The sequence below is a fragment of the Eretmochelys imbricata genome, chromosome 1 (assembly GCF_965152235.1).
Source record: "Eretmochelys imbricata isolate rEreImb1 chromosome 1, rEreImb1.hap1, whole genome shotgun sequence".
Classification (NCBI taxonomy): domain Eukaryota; kingdom Metazoa; phylum Chordata; order Testudines; family Cheloniidae; genus Eretmochelys; species Eretmochelys imbricata.
Window position 1 is genome coordinate 217,189,190 of NC_135572.1, and position 18,390 is coordinate 217,207,579.

At 45.5% G+C, this 18,390-nt stretch overlaps 1 protein-coding gene across 3 annotated transcripts in view; it reads left to right on the forward strand.

The window, feature by feature from the left end:
- The window catches only part of YBX3 (Y-box binding protein 3), a 36,439-nt gene that overhangs the window by 16,203 nt on the left and 1,846 nt on the right, over positions 1-18,390 (forward strand). Inside the window, exons 4-9 of one of the 3 annotated variants that reach the window (XM_077823947.1) lie at positions 2,135-2,224; positions 3,050-3,172; positions 11,192-11,392; positions 13,296-13,390; positions 16,430-16,601; positions 17,339-17,439. In XM_077823947.1, coding sequence (XP_077680073.1) covers positions 2,135-2,224; positions 3,050-3,172; positions 11,192-11,392; positions 13,296-13,390; positions 16,430-16,601; positions 17,339-17,404 — 747 coding nt within the window. In that variant the 3' untranslated portion in view covers positions 17,405-17,439. The remainder of the gene's footprint in view (positions 1-2,134; positions 2,225-3,049; positions 3,173-11,191; positions 11,393-13,295; positions 13,391-16,429; positions 16,602-17,338; positions 17,440-18,390) is intronic. The other 2 variants (XM_077823955.1, XM_077823966.1) reach the window with 2 other exon arrangements.

Below are 18,390 nucleotides of genomic sequence, written 5' to 3' on the forward strand. Positions count from 1 at the left end.
TCATGTACAATCTGTGTGTTTTACTTTGTTTCAATTTTGAATTCGTTCAAAATTAGTTTTGTCTCTGTGTAGTATATCTCCCGAATCTGTTCATGTATAATATATTTCTATTATCACCTTTTTCTCTAAGTGAAATATTAAGAATTGCAATCTTTCTATCCATAAATCTCATAATACCACAAACTATCCAGTCTGTCCTCAGTCACCATAGCATCTGGGCACCTCACAGATTTGAATGAATTTATTCTTACTGTACCCCTGTGATATAGGTAAATCTGATATTAGATTCCTCATTTGACAAATGGGAGTAGGCTAGGAGAGACTGAACCAGATGAAATGATGTGGCCACAGTCACACAGAAGTCTGCATCGAAGGCAGGAACTGCACCCAAATCTCCAGAGTCTAAATCCAGTGCTGGTATCAAATTTTCCTGGTTTTGATCTAATCTGTGTCCAGGTTTGTTAATTGTGATACCTAGCTCTTATATATAGCACCTTTTTTTTCATGTGAAGATCTCAAAGTGCTTGACAACACTTCTAGGTATACTTAATCCTGCCTCAGCACCAGAAGAAGGCCTAGATGACCTCTTGAGGTCCCTTCCAACCCGACGTTTCTATGATAGTGCTTCAGTTAAAATCTTTGACATTAATTGCATTAACTTTAGTAGATGTAGGTGTAGCCCACTAATTGCTCAAGGAGCCTTTCAATGAATATGGGCTGAGCTTTGATAGTGGAACAGAGCCCAAAGCCAGAAGTTTTGCATAGTTTCAGATTTTGTTGCAAACATCTTGCACAGTTCTGCGTTCCCTTTGTTGAAACTTTGGGGGCAGTACTGGATATGGGGTGGGGTGGTGGTCTGGGTAGAGGGATGCACAGTTAATATTGTCATCCATCAAGAGATTTCAGTTTAATTCACATCTGCCCATCTCTCCTTTGCTGTCCACAGAGAAGAGAAATTCAAGATGTTGTCAAGGTCGTGTGGCTTTTTGGACCTCTGTCCTCTATGGTCTCTGAAAGGACGTCAGGTCTTGGGCCTCCTGCCCATACTTGTGTCTGTGTGGAATTAGATCAGGACCTAAGTACGCTATCCCACGTATACAAAACACTTATCACCATGCAGGTCCAAGTGGGTTTCAGGCACTTGTCTCTTCCCTTTGAGGACTTGCGACCAATGATGGTGTCCAACGACCTTCTTAAGACAAAGGACCAGAGCATTAGAGGAAAAAATGGCATATGGGCATATTTAATCTAATCTAATGCTTCACCACAAGCAGTTAGGTGAACTTCCCTCCTGAGTTACAGGAACAGAACTAACTTGTATCTGTTAGCAAGTTCAGATCCTTCTGTGACTCTGAGCATCTCTCAATCTGATTCTCTCTCTGACTTACCATGTTTGAACTTTTTGGTGGGGGGGGCAGGGGTGGAGGATGCTGCTTAGGAAAAGGGGTGGAACCATTAATGCTACTTGGTCTGGCATTATTAATGACCTGTTAAGTGACTTTCAGAAAGGGCCTCCTCTTCTTGCCCTTGGTTCTACTACCCAGACAAACACCTAGGGTAAAATATTCCTTCCATTATATAATACAGAAACACCACTGTCATGACAGCATTAAGAGCCTTTGTCACAGATACCATGGTACTCTGAACTATATGGGGAGAAATTGCCAATGTGGATGCCAGTGGGGTTGTAGGGATGGTCTGGAGCGTAAGAGGGTAAGTTAGGACTCGGGAGACCTTGGTTTGGCTCCTGCCGTGGTTCAATCCAGCAGACTTCCTGTGTGACTTTGGGCAAGTAACTTTATCTACTTAGTGCCTCTGTTCCATGTCTAAAAATGAGAATAATATCTCTCACTGTACTCTGAGGTAGAGGTTATGCTCTGCTAAGGATTGTATGGTACTGAGATACTAAGTTGCTCAAGGTCATTTAAATCACTAGATAGTGCCCTTTCTGAATAAAGCAGTGAGGCTGTACATGAATAGTCTGAGATTTGGCAGAGGCAAGGGATAGCAGCCACTCTGTCTCCTTGCTGCCAGCCACTAACTTGCTAACAGGGGAACTGCTCTGGGAGAATCTGATTTCTGTTGCATTCCACCTCTGACTTTTGATCAAGATGACTGTTTTGTCTCTTTAAAGACCGCAATTAAGAAGAACAACCCACGGAAATACCTGCGCAGTGTTGGTGATGGAGAGACTGTAGAATTTGACGTGGTCGAGGGAGAGAAGGTGAGAGAATCAGAGAGAGAGAGGCCTAAGTGGTCTTGAGTAGTCCATTTCCACCTTTCTCCCAATGGGGGTGGATGTAGGATCATTCCTTTGTATATGTCCTCTAGTGCTCTGTCCAGTCTAGTGATAAATTACTCTACTGATGGAGCTTCTGCTATTTTCCTTGGGAAACTATTGTTCTGTCTAATAAATCTTTGCAAAATATATCAGGATCTCCACTTTGAAATTGTTTCTCTTGAATGTCATCCTATTACTCTTATGGGCTATAATTTTTTCTTAAATAGGAGGGCTGTGGGTCTGTACATGCACATTTTTGTTCCCGCTGAATAATTCTCTCTGTCCTTGGTATTGGTACCCTTCAAATACTTGTAGATTCATGTTCCTGTTAATTGTCATTTAGCTAATCTGTAGATATTCAAGGGTTGTTTTGATTTGTGGTGTGTGTGTGGTTTATTTGGTTGGTTAGGGGTGTTGTTGTTTTTGTTCCTCATAATTCAATTCAATTTTTCTGGCCCTCTGATCATTTTGCTGATCTCTTCTGAACTCCCTATAGTTTGTGAATCTCTTTCTGGAAATGAAGTTGAGAATACCTGGCCTGCTTGTGCATTCTTGCCATATGCAGCTTGTGAGGAATGGAAAAATAAGCAGCGTCAAAGAAACCTGCTATTTGGAGGGAAGACAATCACCTCTTGCCTTAATTCTGGAAACAGGGAGGTGTTTTGATTCCCCATCTTGCTTCCTTTTTCTGGGTCTGTACACCTTCCACTTGGTTCTTGTTCTCTTGCATGTTTTTCATCACGTCCTTTCTCTCTGTTTCTGTCTCAGGGTGCAGAAGCAGCCAATGTCACTGGTCCAGATGGAGTCCCTGTGGAAGGCAGCCGTTATGCTGCAGACAGGCGCCGTTACCGACGTGGCTATTATGGTAGACGCCGTGGACCACCTCGTAATGTAAGTTGGGCTCATTTTTAGTTCCAGCACTCCCACTTCAAACCCAGATCCTGAGATTCCCTGCATGAGGAGTGGGGAATTCCAAGTTAAGCTCTATGTCATGATGAACAAATCTAGCTGAACTTGGAGGCAAGTGGTATGTTCCTCCTGATGTACCCAGAGGGGAGAGGTTAACCGGCCACTATCTTCTACCATTATTATGTGTCCACAGTGTTGGAGCTGACATAATACACTCAGCCACTTGAGCTTTTCTGAAGAGATCCCTCTCTGGTGTCTGTCTCTAGGAGGATGTGAAAAGCGGCTTTTGGTGGTGAAAATATTTTCCGCCTTAAAAATGTGCCTGTATTTCTTTGCACAGTGAAGTGCTCACTCTATTCTCTTCACTCACTCCTTTTTGGTTCTGTCTACGCTGGCCTAAAAAGTGATGGAATAAACAGTTGCTTTCCTTGCCCGTACAGGGACCATGTTAGGCCCCTATCTGTGCAAGGGCTTCAAGCAGTGCACCTTTTGCCCGGTGATTATGCCAAAGTCTGATGCCCATGTTTGGTGCCTCCTGTGCCTGGGTAAAACCCATTCAGTAAAGCATTGTGCAGAGTGCTATACTTTCATTCCGTGGACCACATGGGAGATTGAGATGAGCCTGCAGCCTCAAATCTGAGCCTACAGCCTGGTAACCTGACAGGTCTGCCAAAGGTATTCAGTTCAGCCTTTGTGCTGAGGTCCTCTGACACAGGGTCCAAGACACACACTTGGGAGCCCTGAGGCCAGAACAACCTTCTATCATGGGCCGAAGATCGGAATTTCCTTGGCTCTGTATTGGGTGTAAATCCGTCACAGGTGCCACTTTAGATTTACACCGTGGCAATATCTGCACCAATTGCTAAGATTTCAAACCTTAGCATTGACAGAGGAGGCAGCAACAACAAAGAGAGAGGAAGCCACATCCCTCTCCTTTATTCTCTTCAATCCTTGAGGGCCTTGAAGACTCTTATGGCATTGCCGTCGCCTGTTCTCCATGCTTCTCAGGAGCTGTCATAACTAATTTGGATTCCTCATTGGTTCAGTTGGCAGTGTTGCCTTTTGATATCTGTGCGCCTGAGTTGGCGGGGGGGTCCACTGTCAAGGCAACTAGCCACCCCACAACTTGCTTTTTTTGCTGTTTGAATTCTGTGCCTGTACTGATTTCTCTTGTCTTAATCCAGAACTACCTTGGGGGTACCTTTTAACCCCTTCAGAGATTAACTTGGAGGGTCTCCTGACTCAGCCTCAGGACCCTGGTCATCTACCTCCACCTCAGATCAAAGTATCATGGAAGGATATCTTGCAGGGCCATCTTCAACTTGTGTTGCCCTGTGTACAGGACTCCATGAAAGCCTTGCTGGAGGTTGAGGCCAATCTCTGCACTGGCACCAGTGACCCTTCCAAAACTATATCTTCTCTCTGCACCAATGCCCTCACAGGCACCTATTCCTCATCTGCCACTGACACAGCCTGTCTTTGCTGACACGGATACCAATAAGAGACCCCTTAGATCTATCCACATCTGTGGAATAGTATGAGATTCCTTCAGAGGAAACGTTCAAGTTCCTTTTGTAGGCACATACGAATAGTGTCTCATCAGAAGAACAAATTCGTGCTTCATCTGTTTCCCTCCTTACGAACAGATACTGTTTCAGTAACTAGTGGGGAGAATGGCAAGTGTTCTCAAGCTGCAAAAAAGGTTATGGCACCAGAGATATCAATCCCCTGTTTATCAGATTCCAGATGCAGACCAGGGACAAGCTTGCTCTGCCTACAACTGTGCCTAAGGATATCTGGCTCTCTTTGTTCTCATTTCCAAGAGAGTAGACAGGGTTTATGTTAAACTACGTGAAGGACATCAGTTATAGTGTTGCTTGGCAAACTCCATGCTGTTACCTGCAGCACAGGAAAGAAGGGTCAGTAAGGTGTTCCACTCTACCCTCTCTGACAGAGGGGATATTAACTGGATATTTTGGTAGATGTTCCTACTTACCTGTCTCACTAGGATTTTGGGTGGCCAACTGTAAGCCACATGTCCCATTACAGTTATGCCCTGTGGATACCACAAGACACATCCTGGAGTTTTTTCCTGAGGAACAGAAGAAATGACCTAGGACACTGGTTGTTGAGGGTCATGTGCTTGCTAAGTGCTCCCTAAAAGCAGCATATGATGCCTTGCACAGAAGTCAAGGATGGTTGGCCATAGGATTGTACTCCTTTGAGGGCCTGGGCTTCTTTAATGACAAAACAGATGAAGCCCTAGAGAACATTAAGGCCTCTGCCTGCTCTTGGTGGCTAGCAGTCCTTTTCCTCAACTTGGAGGAGGTCTGCCCTTCCTACTTTCAAAGTCAGGTTCCCTCACAACACCAAAACATACAGCCCCAAAGGTGATATGCTCCACCTCCTTCTAAACTTGCTACTTGCCTCAGCAGTATAGAATCAGGTTTCGTTGCCATTGGATAGAGTCAGCATTGGCCTCTATCCAAAAGTTTTGCGAGGTGTAGTTGAGAGCTGTGCACCAATTTACATCTTGTCTCCCTATCCTTTGGATCCAGTCTTTCTTTCTACAGTATCTAGTATAGGATTTCTTCCAATTTCTGGGTACTGGACACAGTCAGTGACAAATACTCCATCCAGTTCTTCATTGTGCCCCCTTGCCACCTCCCTCTTCAGGGACCCATATTCTGAGACAGTTCTGTCAGAAGCGGTGGATTCTCTTCTCAAGAAGAGCTACAGGGGAGTTTCCACAAAAACGCTGAAGGGAAAAGATTTTATTTTTTCTCTTTCCTGATCCCTGAGAAGAATGATGGCCTGAGACCCATTGTGGACCTCAGAAACCTCAACAGGTACATGTAACCATTCACATTCAGGATGTTCATGATGGGGGGCATTTATGGCTTCCTTAAAGAACACCTGCTTTCATGCAGCATCCAAATGCTTGCATCAAGTTCTGAGGTTCTGTGTGGAGACAAGGCATTAGAGTCCTTCCTTTATCACAGCCCTGTGAGTGTTCACCAAGTGCTTCATAGTGGTTGCTGCACACCTCAGACACTAAGCAATATTTGTTTACACGTCTGGTTGACAGGCTCCACAGGACCTCTCCTCAGCAGTTCAGTATGTATTCAGCCTCTTCCAGTTTTTGGGATAGTTGGTTAATTGGAAGAAACCCACTTTTCAACCTGCACAAAGTATCACTTTTTATCAGAGTGGTCCTGAATGCCAGTTGGGTTAGAAACTTTCAGGATGGTACCTATTGCTTCCCAACTCAGCATAGTTGCCCCGATGCCTTCGATCTTGACTAGGGTGTGTATTGCCAAGGCCATAAAAGACAAGACATATGGAACACGTGGGATTCCAGACAGTCTGTTGATGTGGGATTCCAGACAGTCTGATGTGCTCCATCCAGGTACATAAACAGGACAGTGTAGTGCTCCTAAATACTAGCAGAAACCATTCAGTCTCTCATTAAATCTAGCTGCTATATGGGAGGATTGGAGGGTGACGAGATATATATTTTTTTTAAAAACGGCTCAGTGATCTGTGAAACGATAGGTTCTATAAGCTGTACGTCTGTACCTGGTAACCTGGCTGAAACAATAACTAAATATAATCTTCCAGATGTTTTATTACAGGGTCTACTCACTACAATTCTTGCAAAGGAAAATAGATTTAGTGCAACACTATTAAAATTCTTTGGCCTTGTTAATGAAGTAGTGGACAAAGCAGAACCAGTTGAAATAATTAATTTAGACTTTCAAAATGTCTCTGACAAAGTCTCTTACCATAGGCTACTAAAGATGCTAAGTATCATGGGGTGAGAGGCAAAGTATTGTCATTTGATCAAAAACTGGCTAGGAGACAGAAGACAAAGTAGAATGGTCAACTTTCATTTTGGCAAAAGGTTGTGGGATGACTCAAGTTTCTGTACTGGGTCTAGTGTTTAACAACGAAAAGGGCAGTTAGGTAGCAAAATCGGCAGGTAACAGTTATTTAGGTTAGTCAGAACTAGAGAGGACTGTGAGGAAGTACATAGACTCAACCAAGCTAGGTAAATGGGCAACATGAAGACAAATGTTAATTTAACTATCCTACACAAGAAAAGGGCCTGGACATCATTGTAGACAACTCAGTGTAGACCTCTGCTCAGTGTGCAGCTGCAGTCAAAGGAGAACAAGATGCATAAGAAATGGCATATAATGCCATTACATGAATCAGTGATCTGTTTAATCTGGAATTGTAGTTGCCCTGGCCCTCGGACTAGCCCCTCCTGCAGTTTCAATCAAGAGGGATAATGTTAAGGCCTGCAGCTGTGATGCAGTAGCATAGAATGCTGTCCTTGGAGAGAGACTGGCAATGAGAGAGCAGGGAGAGGGGAAGGAGTTGGAAGGTAGTTAAAGAAGGAGGAGACAAAAAGAGGCGGTGCTGGGATAAAAAGGGGATTTGCCAGAGGAAGCTAACTGTCTGAAACACAGTGTGCAAGGAGCCTGGATGTGAGGGGCATACCTCCTTGTGAATGATGAGGTTGACCACTGGGACATTGACAGGGAATACAGTCTGGGCGCCTTGGGAATGAGTGTGGCTATCCAGGTAGAGGAGTGGACCTGTAGGAAAGAGATGTGGTCATTGGAGTGTCAAAGCAAAGGAGCGTCGCAAGCCAGAGAGAGGTGAAGGTGGTGGAATAACTGGGGTGAAGCTCAGGGAGAGGAGGTGCTGATTCTCTCTTGGGGTGACACAACATGGTGTTAACAAATTTCTTTTGTGATGGTAATTTACAGTTTATTTTCCTAAGCAAGTATTTGTTACTTTATATTAATGTTCTGTTATATATATCTTATTGTCCCTACCAAATTTCTGGGTGTTTCCTTTTTAAAGTTTAACATTTAAGATTATCTCCCTTGTATTAGCTTGCCTCTGTCTTTCTGCACAGTAGGAATAGCCTAGCTGAGAACTGGGTCACTTCAGAATTGTGCATGCAGTGTAGGTCACCTCACCTCTAAAATAATATTGCAAAAATACAGGGGCTCAGTGAAGAGCAATGAAAATGGATAAGCATGGAAAAGACTGTCATATGAAGAAAAATTAAAAGATTTGGATGGCTTACCTTAGAAAGAAGATGACTAAAAAAAGACATGATAAAAGTATATAAAATGGTGTGTGGGTGTGTGTGTGGGTTAGAGCTTCTGTTTTTCCCTGTCTCATAACAGAAAAACAAGGGAATGTTGAAATTGAAAGGTGGCAAATTCAAAACTAACAAGAAAATATATAATTGGACTTTGGAACTTGCTTTCAGGGGATGTTCTTGAGGCCAAAAACTTAGAAAGTTTCAAAGAGGGATAGCATTATAGGGATAAGCCTATTCAGAGTTATAATAATTAATGCTCAAAGGAAGGTCTTGAAAGGGATAAACAGCTTCATGATTAAAGCCAATCTCTGACTATTAGGACAAGGTCTTCATGGAGGCCTTCCCACCCCAGCTGCAGGGTTCTTAACCTTTTTTCTGAAATATCTCATACTGGCTAGTGTTAGAGACTGGATACTGGACTAGATGGACCTTGAGTCTGAAGTAACTGGTATATTCCTGCAAAGGTGGAGAAATTAGACTTGTCCGTCCGTCCCCGTCTCTCTCTCTCCTTCCCCCCCACCCCCAAGCTTTATAATCTATAGTGGGGAGAAACCTGGAGGAATATTTTAAAATGTTTTTGTCTTTCCTGACCCCTGCGCAGTGTTTGTGTTTTTTTGTTTTTTTTTTTAATATTAGGAATTCAGGTATTTTCTACTCCCTCCTGGAAGACTTTATAGATGGCTAAAGAACTGGTAGGATTATGGCATCCAGGCTTCAGTCTCCTGTGGAACTGTGAGGGGAAAGGATTTGATTTGATTTTATTGTCTAAAAACACTAATACACTTATTTCTTAACTCTGCTAAATCATTTCCATGTACTCTTCACCTTTTCTGAAGTCAGTGGAGTTACAATGGCATAAACATGGTATAACAGAGTGGAGAATCCAAGGTGTGAACGGCTTGTCAGGAGGAAAGAAAAACCTGAGAAAAAGATCTTAGTGAAAAAACACAAACACCCAATTCCTGTCAATTGCAGGCTATAAAGGCTACCACTCCTATTCACTGGTCCTTGTGGTAGTGCTCTAGCAAAAACCAGGGAAGACCTGACTTGATTGTCTTGATGTTTCAAAGCCCAAAAAAGAGAGAAAATCCACTTTGGAGAAACACACACTTTCTTTGTACTTCCACAGAGAAGGAAAAAGGAGACTTTTTTGCATGTCACTTCTATTATGTAGAAGAGGTAGTAGTAAGTGTTTGTAGTAAGTTTTCTGCCATTGACTTCACTGATAGTAGGAACAAACATTTAAATGGTCAACTCTTGCGGGTGAGTGTGTAGGATACAGCTCATTCCCTACGGTATGTTTGTAAATCTCCATATAAACAGTTGATGCCATGTATGTGACCATATGGTCAACTGTGTGCAAGCCACAGAAGTCAACAGACAACACAACATATGTAGGGAGACCTAGATGAAGATTCTGTGATAAAATTTTGTTTTATTTCTTTATCATTTAGTATCATGGTGTCGTGTACCCCCTGATCAAGGCCCCAACATGGTCAGCTTGACCTAAACTATAGCAAAATCCTGGATTCCATGTCTAAACTAGAAATTCTCTGGAAGCTGCATTTAAATGAAAAGGGGGAGGATTTTACTGAATTAAATTCAAATGAAAAGACCAATTAGTATAGTATTCCCTCAGTTATTTATTTGGGTATTCAATTCACAGGTTTTACACTGCCCCTAAATTTTCTTTCTTCTATATGCTGCAAGAGTTTTAAATTAAATTGCATTTTGGAAGCTGCCATGGGGAAGATGGAGGCTTTGGCAGATAAGTAGGCTATTGTAGGACTTTTCTGCAGTCTCAAAGGCTCAGGAAATGGTTTGGGATTGTGGGCCATGTATATTGGCTGGAAGCTATTGCTAAAATGATCAGTTGAAAAATTTGTAGCACTAGTGATATTGTCATAATGGGATTTCAGTGGCAGCCGCAGGGACGTGCTAGGGACATTGGCTGGGAATGGTGAACCGCAGCCACTGTTGGAGACGGTCAACGTTAGCAGAATGTCTCGCAGGCCACAGGTTCCCCACCACTGGCATAGAGCGTCTTCACCAGAAGCGCTACAGCATGCAACTGCATTGGTACAGCTGTGCTGATGCAAGTGTATACCTGCCCTAAGCCTGGTAAAGGGGATTTCCTGTAGTTCAAATGGTACAGGCCTATATTGTTCAAACTGAAGGACTAGGGTTCTAGTCTTGGCTTCTCAGAGATGTGGGGGAGTGTGACTTTTCTAGTAATCCTCTGTCTACAGCACACACATCCATTACAGTGGGTATGGGAGGGGCCTGCTGATCTGGATTGGGCTTTGCAGTGCAAGGGAGTCTTGAGGAGAAATTTGGTAGGTATGCATGCTAGGATAAGGGAGTACAATGCAGGCCTGTGGCTAGCATGGAAGAAGGCGCAAAGATCAGAGTAGGCAAATACACAAAGGGAATGATGAAATGGTATTTGCTTCCAATCATGGCCTGTGGTACCTCCCTCTCCCTAAAATCAGTTCCTGCTCCTTGATGTTCACGTTATGCCCCTCCCCACTGTTGAGTTGTTCCTTAGATAGGCTGCATGTCATCTTTTGCACCTTCCCTCTTAAATCAGACCTTCCAGCCCCTTCATCATTCTTGTTTTGTTTTTGTTTTTGTTTTCTCCTCATTCCCTTCATTGTGACTGCATCTTCTGGCACTGCAGTGCCTGGAACTGGATGTTGCTGACCTGGTGCATTCGCACTGGAGTCACAGAAAGGGACTGTCTCATCCCTGATAAGGTGCTCAAGTGTGTGCAGTCTAGAATTACATTGGTTTTGTGTAGGGGAGGCCTTGGTTTGACACCTGCCGCCGCCTCCTCCTCCTCCTGGTTCTCACTCTGTGTTTCTTTGCTTCGTCAGTACCCGGGTGAGGAGGAGGAGGAGGAGGGGAGCGGGAGCAGTGAAGGATTGGATCCTCTCATCACCGAAGGGCATATCCCAGGGTCACGGAACCAGCTGCGCCGCCCACAATACCGGCAGCGTTTCTTCCCACCTTACCGCGCAGGACAGACCTTTGACCGTCGCTCACGGGTCTATTCCCATGCTGCTGATGGCACGCAGGTAAAACAGCGTCTGGAAACTATGATTACCTCCCTGCCCTTCGCCCTTCTCCCTTCTCCCTTGCTGACCCATCTGCCTCTACGTCTGTGAACTTGCTTCTCAGTGGAGTCACAACTGTGTCTGAACTTCCAGGTTGATTTTCTGCTGGTACACTTCCATCCTCATTAAACAACAATATAATTGTCCCTCAAAAAGGTATAATCCAGTTACATTATTCTGACATTCAAATGGTAATTGCAGGGTTTGGAGGACTGAGGCAGCAGGATTCAGCTTTCTCTGATGAAGAGGTGATTGAGAAACCCAGTAATCTCTATTGCAATGACCTGTGGAGTTCGCTGGAGCCATGGGACACTTGTTGCCTCTCTATGCATTTGTAGTATTCATATTTCAGTAGTTCTCCAACTTTTCATTCTTTGTGGACAAGCCAGTAACTCTCCATCCTTCCCGCCATCCCCTTTGCCTATTCTGAAAGATGTCACCTGTTGTGGATCATCTGCTGTTCAACGGATCTCGCTTGGAGGAAACTATTGATCTAGAGCTGTCTGTCTTAACTCAGTCTGTGCCCAGGCATCATCCACCCCATGAAACATAAGAAAGTAAAGAAAGAAAGTAGGGGGGAAGTTCTGAAACTATGGGATTATTTTACTGTCACCTGTTTTGTAGCATGTTGCAAGCCTTCTGATTCCAAAAGGATAAGAGTAATAGTTCTATCTCAAACCACTCTAAATGTCCAAGTTGTCTTTCCCTCCTGGGTGTTCACACCTTTCAGATTGTATTTGATTACCCCTACCAGTACTATCCATTTAGCCAGCATTTGATGGAGATTCCTCTGGTTACTTTTCTGTTTGTCAGTTTTTCCACCAACAAATGGCATTACCTGATGTGCTGTTTTCTTTCACATGCTCTCTCTCTGTTTTTTTTTTCTTTGTCTTGATTCTACTCCCTACTTTTCTCCACCCCTCCTCCACCCCAGCAGCTGCCCCTGTCAGGCTGCTAAAAATAGTTGGCATAGCTATATGCAGGCACAGTATGTGAAACTGCAAGTGTCTTTAGAGCAGCTCTGTGTCTCTAGGAAACTTTGGAGGCAGAAAAGCCCCAGGAAGGACCTGATATATATCATACCCCCCCCTCTCCCCCCCCGTGATGAATAATACAAGAACACACGGTGCCCAGGATTGGGGCACTCACAAGCATGTGTCAGAAGCAGTTTTGGTAAGGTTTCTGCCTCTCTGGAGCAGTGAATAAGCATCCTAAGGTGGCTTTTCTACCATCTGTTTCCTTTGAGGAAGGGGAGGGGCATTGCTAGCTCGTGTACTTCCAGTTTTCTTCTTTGTCAGAGTAAGAGCCTTCTGACCATGTTGTTCTTCCTTCTTTGGTACATAGGAATTGCCATACAGACCACTGGTCCATCTGCCCTGATATCTTGCTCCTGACAGTTCTGCTTGTTGGTCCATATAGTCCAGTATAGTGCCTCACATATTAAATATTCCTTCAATTCCAAAAAAGGAAAAAACCCTGTAATGCACTTGGCTAATTGTATAATGCTTTGAAAGCTTCTGTCCCCTGCAACTGATTATTTTGCACCTTGAAGTATGAGTTCTCAGTTCCTTTAATGGACAAAGGTATACAGTTTTCTTTTTAAAAAAAAACTTGCCATATTTGTTGACTGACGCCCTGCAGCAGTGAGTTCCACAGGTCAGCCAAATGCAGCATGAACATACATTACCTTTTGATTTTGTTCTAAATTTACTGGTTGTTTAATTTTACCATGTTCCCCTTTGTTCTCATATCATGTCCCATGATCAGAAGAGCAAGGACTAGCTGGCTTTCACTCCAACCGTCTGTAGTTTAGAAATCCTCCATCAGCTGCCAACGTGTCCATAATCCTTTTGTTTGGTCTTAGGGTGGTGATGGGGAAATCAAGGATGGGGTCCCAGAAGGAGCACAGCTTCATCAGCAAATCCATCGGAATCCCTCCTATCGCGCGCGTTATCGCAGGTATGTACCATACACTCTCCCATATCCAAGCTACCACTGGATTGAAGCTGTCACAGTGCCTATATAGTACCTAAGAACATTTTGGTACAGAATCCCCAAAACTCAAAATACTTTACAAAGATTTGTGGGTAAAAAGCGTTCTCGCCATTTTACAGAGGGGAAGCTGAAGGAGGGGTGATGGGATTTGCCTGCAGGTGTGAGAATGTGTGGAACTAGGGTATGTGATTCCTCTTCCCTAGTCTCTGGTGTCTCAACAATTGGCAACGTTCTGAAATTTGTCACACATTACCTGTTTTCCTGTATGACTACACTGCACCCAAAAAACCAACCAACAGCCCAACGCAGCAGCGAAACTCGGGCTGGTGCCCAGGTTCTGAGACCCTACCCCTGTGCTGGGTTTCGGAGCTGGGCTCCAGCTCAAGCTGGAACAGCTACACTTGCTGTTTTTTTTTTTTTTTAGCCCTGTAGTGTGAGCTCCACAAGCCAGAGTCAGTTGACCTGGGCTCTAAAATTTGCTGACTGGGTTTTTTGCAGTGTAGACAGACTATTTGAGTCTTACCTTTCAAGATCTAAAAGGACAGTTGCATTGCAATTACTCTGTAGCATCCTGCTGTTCGGACACTTTCTGCGGGAACTGGGGGGGATTGGCTAGGTTTGAGGGAGGACCTCAAGATTAAGGACTTGTCTGCATGGGGGAAATAGCTTTTCCACAACAGTTTTCTAGTGTGTACACTTATTCCAAACTGAGTGCCTCCATGTGGTTTAGCTTAATCCACTTCCAAGTCTTAAATTAAGTCCACTTGGATTAAGCTAAACTGCACAAAGGCACTCTTACTGTGGAATAAGAGTCTGGAATAGCTATTGAGCTTTAAATTCACACTTCAGCTTATTCCACAGTGTCTTCTCTGTATAGGCAAGCCTAAGGGCTTGGCTGTACTTGCGAGTTAGAGCGCATTAAAGCAGCCCTGGGTGCCCTAGCTCATTACCTGTCCACACTGGCAAGGCACGTAGAGGGCACTCTGACTCCACGGCTAGAGCACTTCTGGTACTCCACCTCAGTAAGAAGGTTAACTCTTGTTGCGCCTTGGCTGAAACACCTGGGCGTCAGTGTGAACAAGATGTTGCATTCCTGCGCTCTGATTGGCCTCCGGAAACGTCCCATAATCCCCTTAAGACAAGTAGCCACTCTTTTCATTGTTTTGAACTCGCTGTAGGAATGCGGATGTGCCCTTTGAAAGCTCCATTTCTGACAGCCAGCTGCTTATCTGCCCCGAGACAAAGCAACCATTACTGTGGAATGCTGTGTGTGAGAGAGAGGCGGGGGAGAGGTGGGGTCTGCTGCTGTCTGAAATTACAAGACAGCATGTTGACATGCTCTCAGCCCCCCAAAAACCCACTCTCTCTCCCCCCACATACACAGAACACACTCCCTGTCACACTCCACCACCCTCCCCCATTTGAAAAGCACATTGCAGCCACTTGCATACTGCGATAGCTACCACAATGCACTGCTCTCTGTGGCTGCTGCAAGAGCTGCTAACGTGGCCACGTCAGTGTGCTTGTAGCTATCAGTGTGGACAGATTGCAGCACTTTCTCTACTGTGCTCTCCAGAGGCTGGTTTAACTCAAAGCGCTCTACATCTGCAAGTGTAGCCATGCCCTAAGTTTCTTGAATGCTCAAGATAACTGGCTGGGTAAAGGAGAGTATTGCAGAGTTATTCTTGCCACTCCTGTAAGAAAATGTGGTGACTTTAAAGGGGGGGGGGGGGGGGAACTCATCAGACTGCTTTTGGGAGGGGTTAGAGAACTTCTCCCTTCCTCCCCAGAAAGCAAAATGACTGGTTAGATGACTGGGATAAAAATAACACAGTGACAGGTCAGGTGGATTTCACATGAGCGCTGGTGCCTTCCAACAGCAAGTTCATGGACTCTCTTTGGGTTACATGTTTTACATCCTCCACTGGCAATATAGGATTGTTCCCTTCACTCAGCAGGAAATTCTCCAGTCCTCCTGTTAAATGACTCACAATGGAGCTTCCACCACATCGGTTGTGGAGATCTCTGACCTCTTTTTGGTTTCATGAGTAGGACTGGTACACAGAACAGGTTTAGGTAAAATCAGGACTTGCCTAATTTTCATCCGAGGCTTGAACCTGGAAATCACCAAACTTTTTTTGAGACTTGGCCCCACTTCTAATGAACTAAGCCCCTCCAATTTGAAAGGACCATTCAGATGCTTGTCCTGAATGTGTCTCATTCATCCCACAAAGAGGGCATGAATGGTGAGTGTGAGATAAGGTACCCTGAACTGCATTCATCTGGAGTAAGGTCAGATCTTCTGCTCAGCTGTAATGACTCCACATTCTTCACACAGACTCTGCATAAATCACACTCATTCTGTTAGAACTGGGACTAGACTCATTATCCTTTAGTGCCAGAAACACAAGCCTTGTGCACCTTGACTAATAAGTCCCATATCCCCTCTGTGTGCTCCTCCTATGGGGATGACATCACTCACTTGTACATTTGAAGCCAGTGAATTACATACTGTTTTCTGTGTGAGATCAGTGGGCAGGATTTTGCCCTGCTGTAAATCCAGAGTGACTGTGGCTTTGCTGTTTAAACTTCTATTTTTGGAAAGCTGTATTGGCCCCTAGCTCCTACGGTGAGGGTCAGGATGGCTTAAGCCACATAACTAATGGAAACTGGGTGGTGGGCAGTAAGTTTTTTGGTCACCGTTTTCAATTGTATTGGCTTGACACTCTCCGAAAGTGTTCTTGTAGGGTAGGAAAGGAAGCCTACAAAGGGTTGGGGTGGGTATCTTGTCCTTTGTAGCTGCAGGGAGATAGATTGGATGAATTCACGGGTCTGCACCATCTCTGATTCACAGCTGAACCCAGTTCAAGTTTGGTCTGCTGGAGTTGAAAGGGAACTTGTTTGAGATGACTCTTATCACTTGGGGAGGTTCTACTGGTAACAATTACTGATTTTTTTTTTTTTTTTTAAATGCCTATTTTCTCTGCATCTCTTCCTGTTCAGAGGACCGCCACGTCCACGCCCTGCACCAGTGGTCGGAGAGGCTGAAAACAAGGAGAACCAGCACGAGGCTAATGCTATGAGCCAGCAGCCATCCCGTCGTGGATACCGGCGCCCATACAATTATCGGCGACGACCCCGCCCGCCCAATGCTCCATCCCAAGATGGCAATGAGGTGAGAGCATCCCTGGCAATGGGGAGAGGTATATTGAGTTCTGGGACTGGTGCTGCCAACATGCACACCTAAGACAGCTCTGTAGCTATTAGCTTCCCTCTCCTGCTGCCCGTGTGCCTAACCCTGTGCTGAAAGGCATGGGCAGGGGATGTCATAGGTAAGTGTTGAGGCTGCCAAAACTGGTGCTATATGTGAGGGTGGTTGTATTTGATATAATCACCTGTCCTACTAGAAACTTGCTCAAGAACCAACTCATTTCACACAGGATGGTAAACAGCCATCAGATGGGAATAACTGTTGGCCATTTCTGAACTGGATCCAGTGTCCTTGAGGTGATGGAACTCCATTGCCTTTCCCCATTCCCTCTGAGCCATCCATCTCTCTTCAAACAGGGTCTGTATTGGAATCAGTGCCCTGGAGGTGAAGGCTTCAAATCCCATTCCTTGATTGTTTTGAACCAGTCAGTCCCAATGACCTAGTTGCAGAGTCCAGCAAGAAGCTTAGCGATGAAAGGCACTGAGTCTCATTCCGCAAACCACATGAGACAGCTGATCTCCTCCTTCCGTGCTGGAGCTGAATTGGAAGTAGTGTGCTAAAGGCAAAACTCTACTATGGTCAATGTTTGAGGATTCATTTTTCTTGGGATTTCCAAGCCTCAATTATTGATACTAATACTGAATAGAGGAAGGGGCTGGAAATCATCACTTTACCTATTCCATGCAACTATGTTCTTTCAGACCAAGGTGGCCGAAATACCTGCTGAGAACCCTGCTCCAGTGACCGAGCAGAGCAGTGCTGAATAATGTCCGGCTCCCGAGGCACCTTTACCATCCCTCAGGTAAGGAATATAGGAAAATCCAGAGTTTGAGCGAAATTTTCTCCTTCGCTCTATGGCATTGGTTACCAACTGGTCAATCCTAGAGGATCTTCCAGTTGATTGCGATCTCCGGCAGGGCTGCCGCTAAGACAGGCTCCCTGCCTGCCCCAGCCACATGCCGCTCCTGGAAGCAGCCAGCACGGCCATGGAGGTGGCGTGGGGCCAGGGGTCTCCCTCTGCGCACTGCTCCTGCCTGAAAGCACTGCCCCGACAGTTCCCATTGGCCGGGCAGGGGGAGCTGTGGCCAATGGGAGCTGCGGGGGCAGAGCTTGCAGAGGGGGCAGCGCATGGAGCCATGTACCACCCATCCCAGGGGCAGCAGGGTGCGCTGGCCCCTTCCGGGAGCAGCATGGGGCTGGAACAGACAGGGAGCCTGCCTTAGCGGTAGCCATGCTGCACCGCCAACCAAGAGCCGCTGGAGGTAAGTGCTGCCTGGTGGGAGGCCACACCCCAGCCCTGACCCCCTTCCCAGAGCCCTCACCCCATCCTGGACCCCAACCCCCTGCCCCAGGCTCAGCCCAGAGCCTCCTCCCACACTGCAAACCCCTCGGCCCCAGCCCAGAGCCCATACCGCCTCCTGAACCCCAACCCCAGCCTGGTGAAAGTGAGTGAGGATGGGGGAGAGCGAGTGACAGAGTGTGCGGGGGATGGAGTGAGTGAGGCAGGGCTTTGGGGAAGGGGCAGGACCTCGGGGGTGGGGCAGGGCAGATCCTGGGTTGCACTTAAATTCAAAAGGTGATCTTGGGTGTAAAAATGTTGGAGACCACTGCTCTATGGCCTAGTAATTAGCAGGCCACTACCATCTTAATTTCTCCTTTGCACATTGACAGGGCTGTCTGTCTCCATGACAGGCTCACAAAAGTCACCTGACAATATCCTCTCAGACACTGCAGCTGGAGGGAGTTGGGTTTA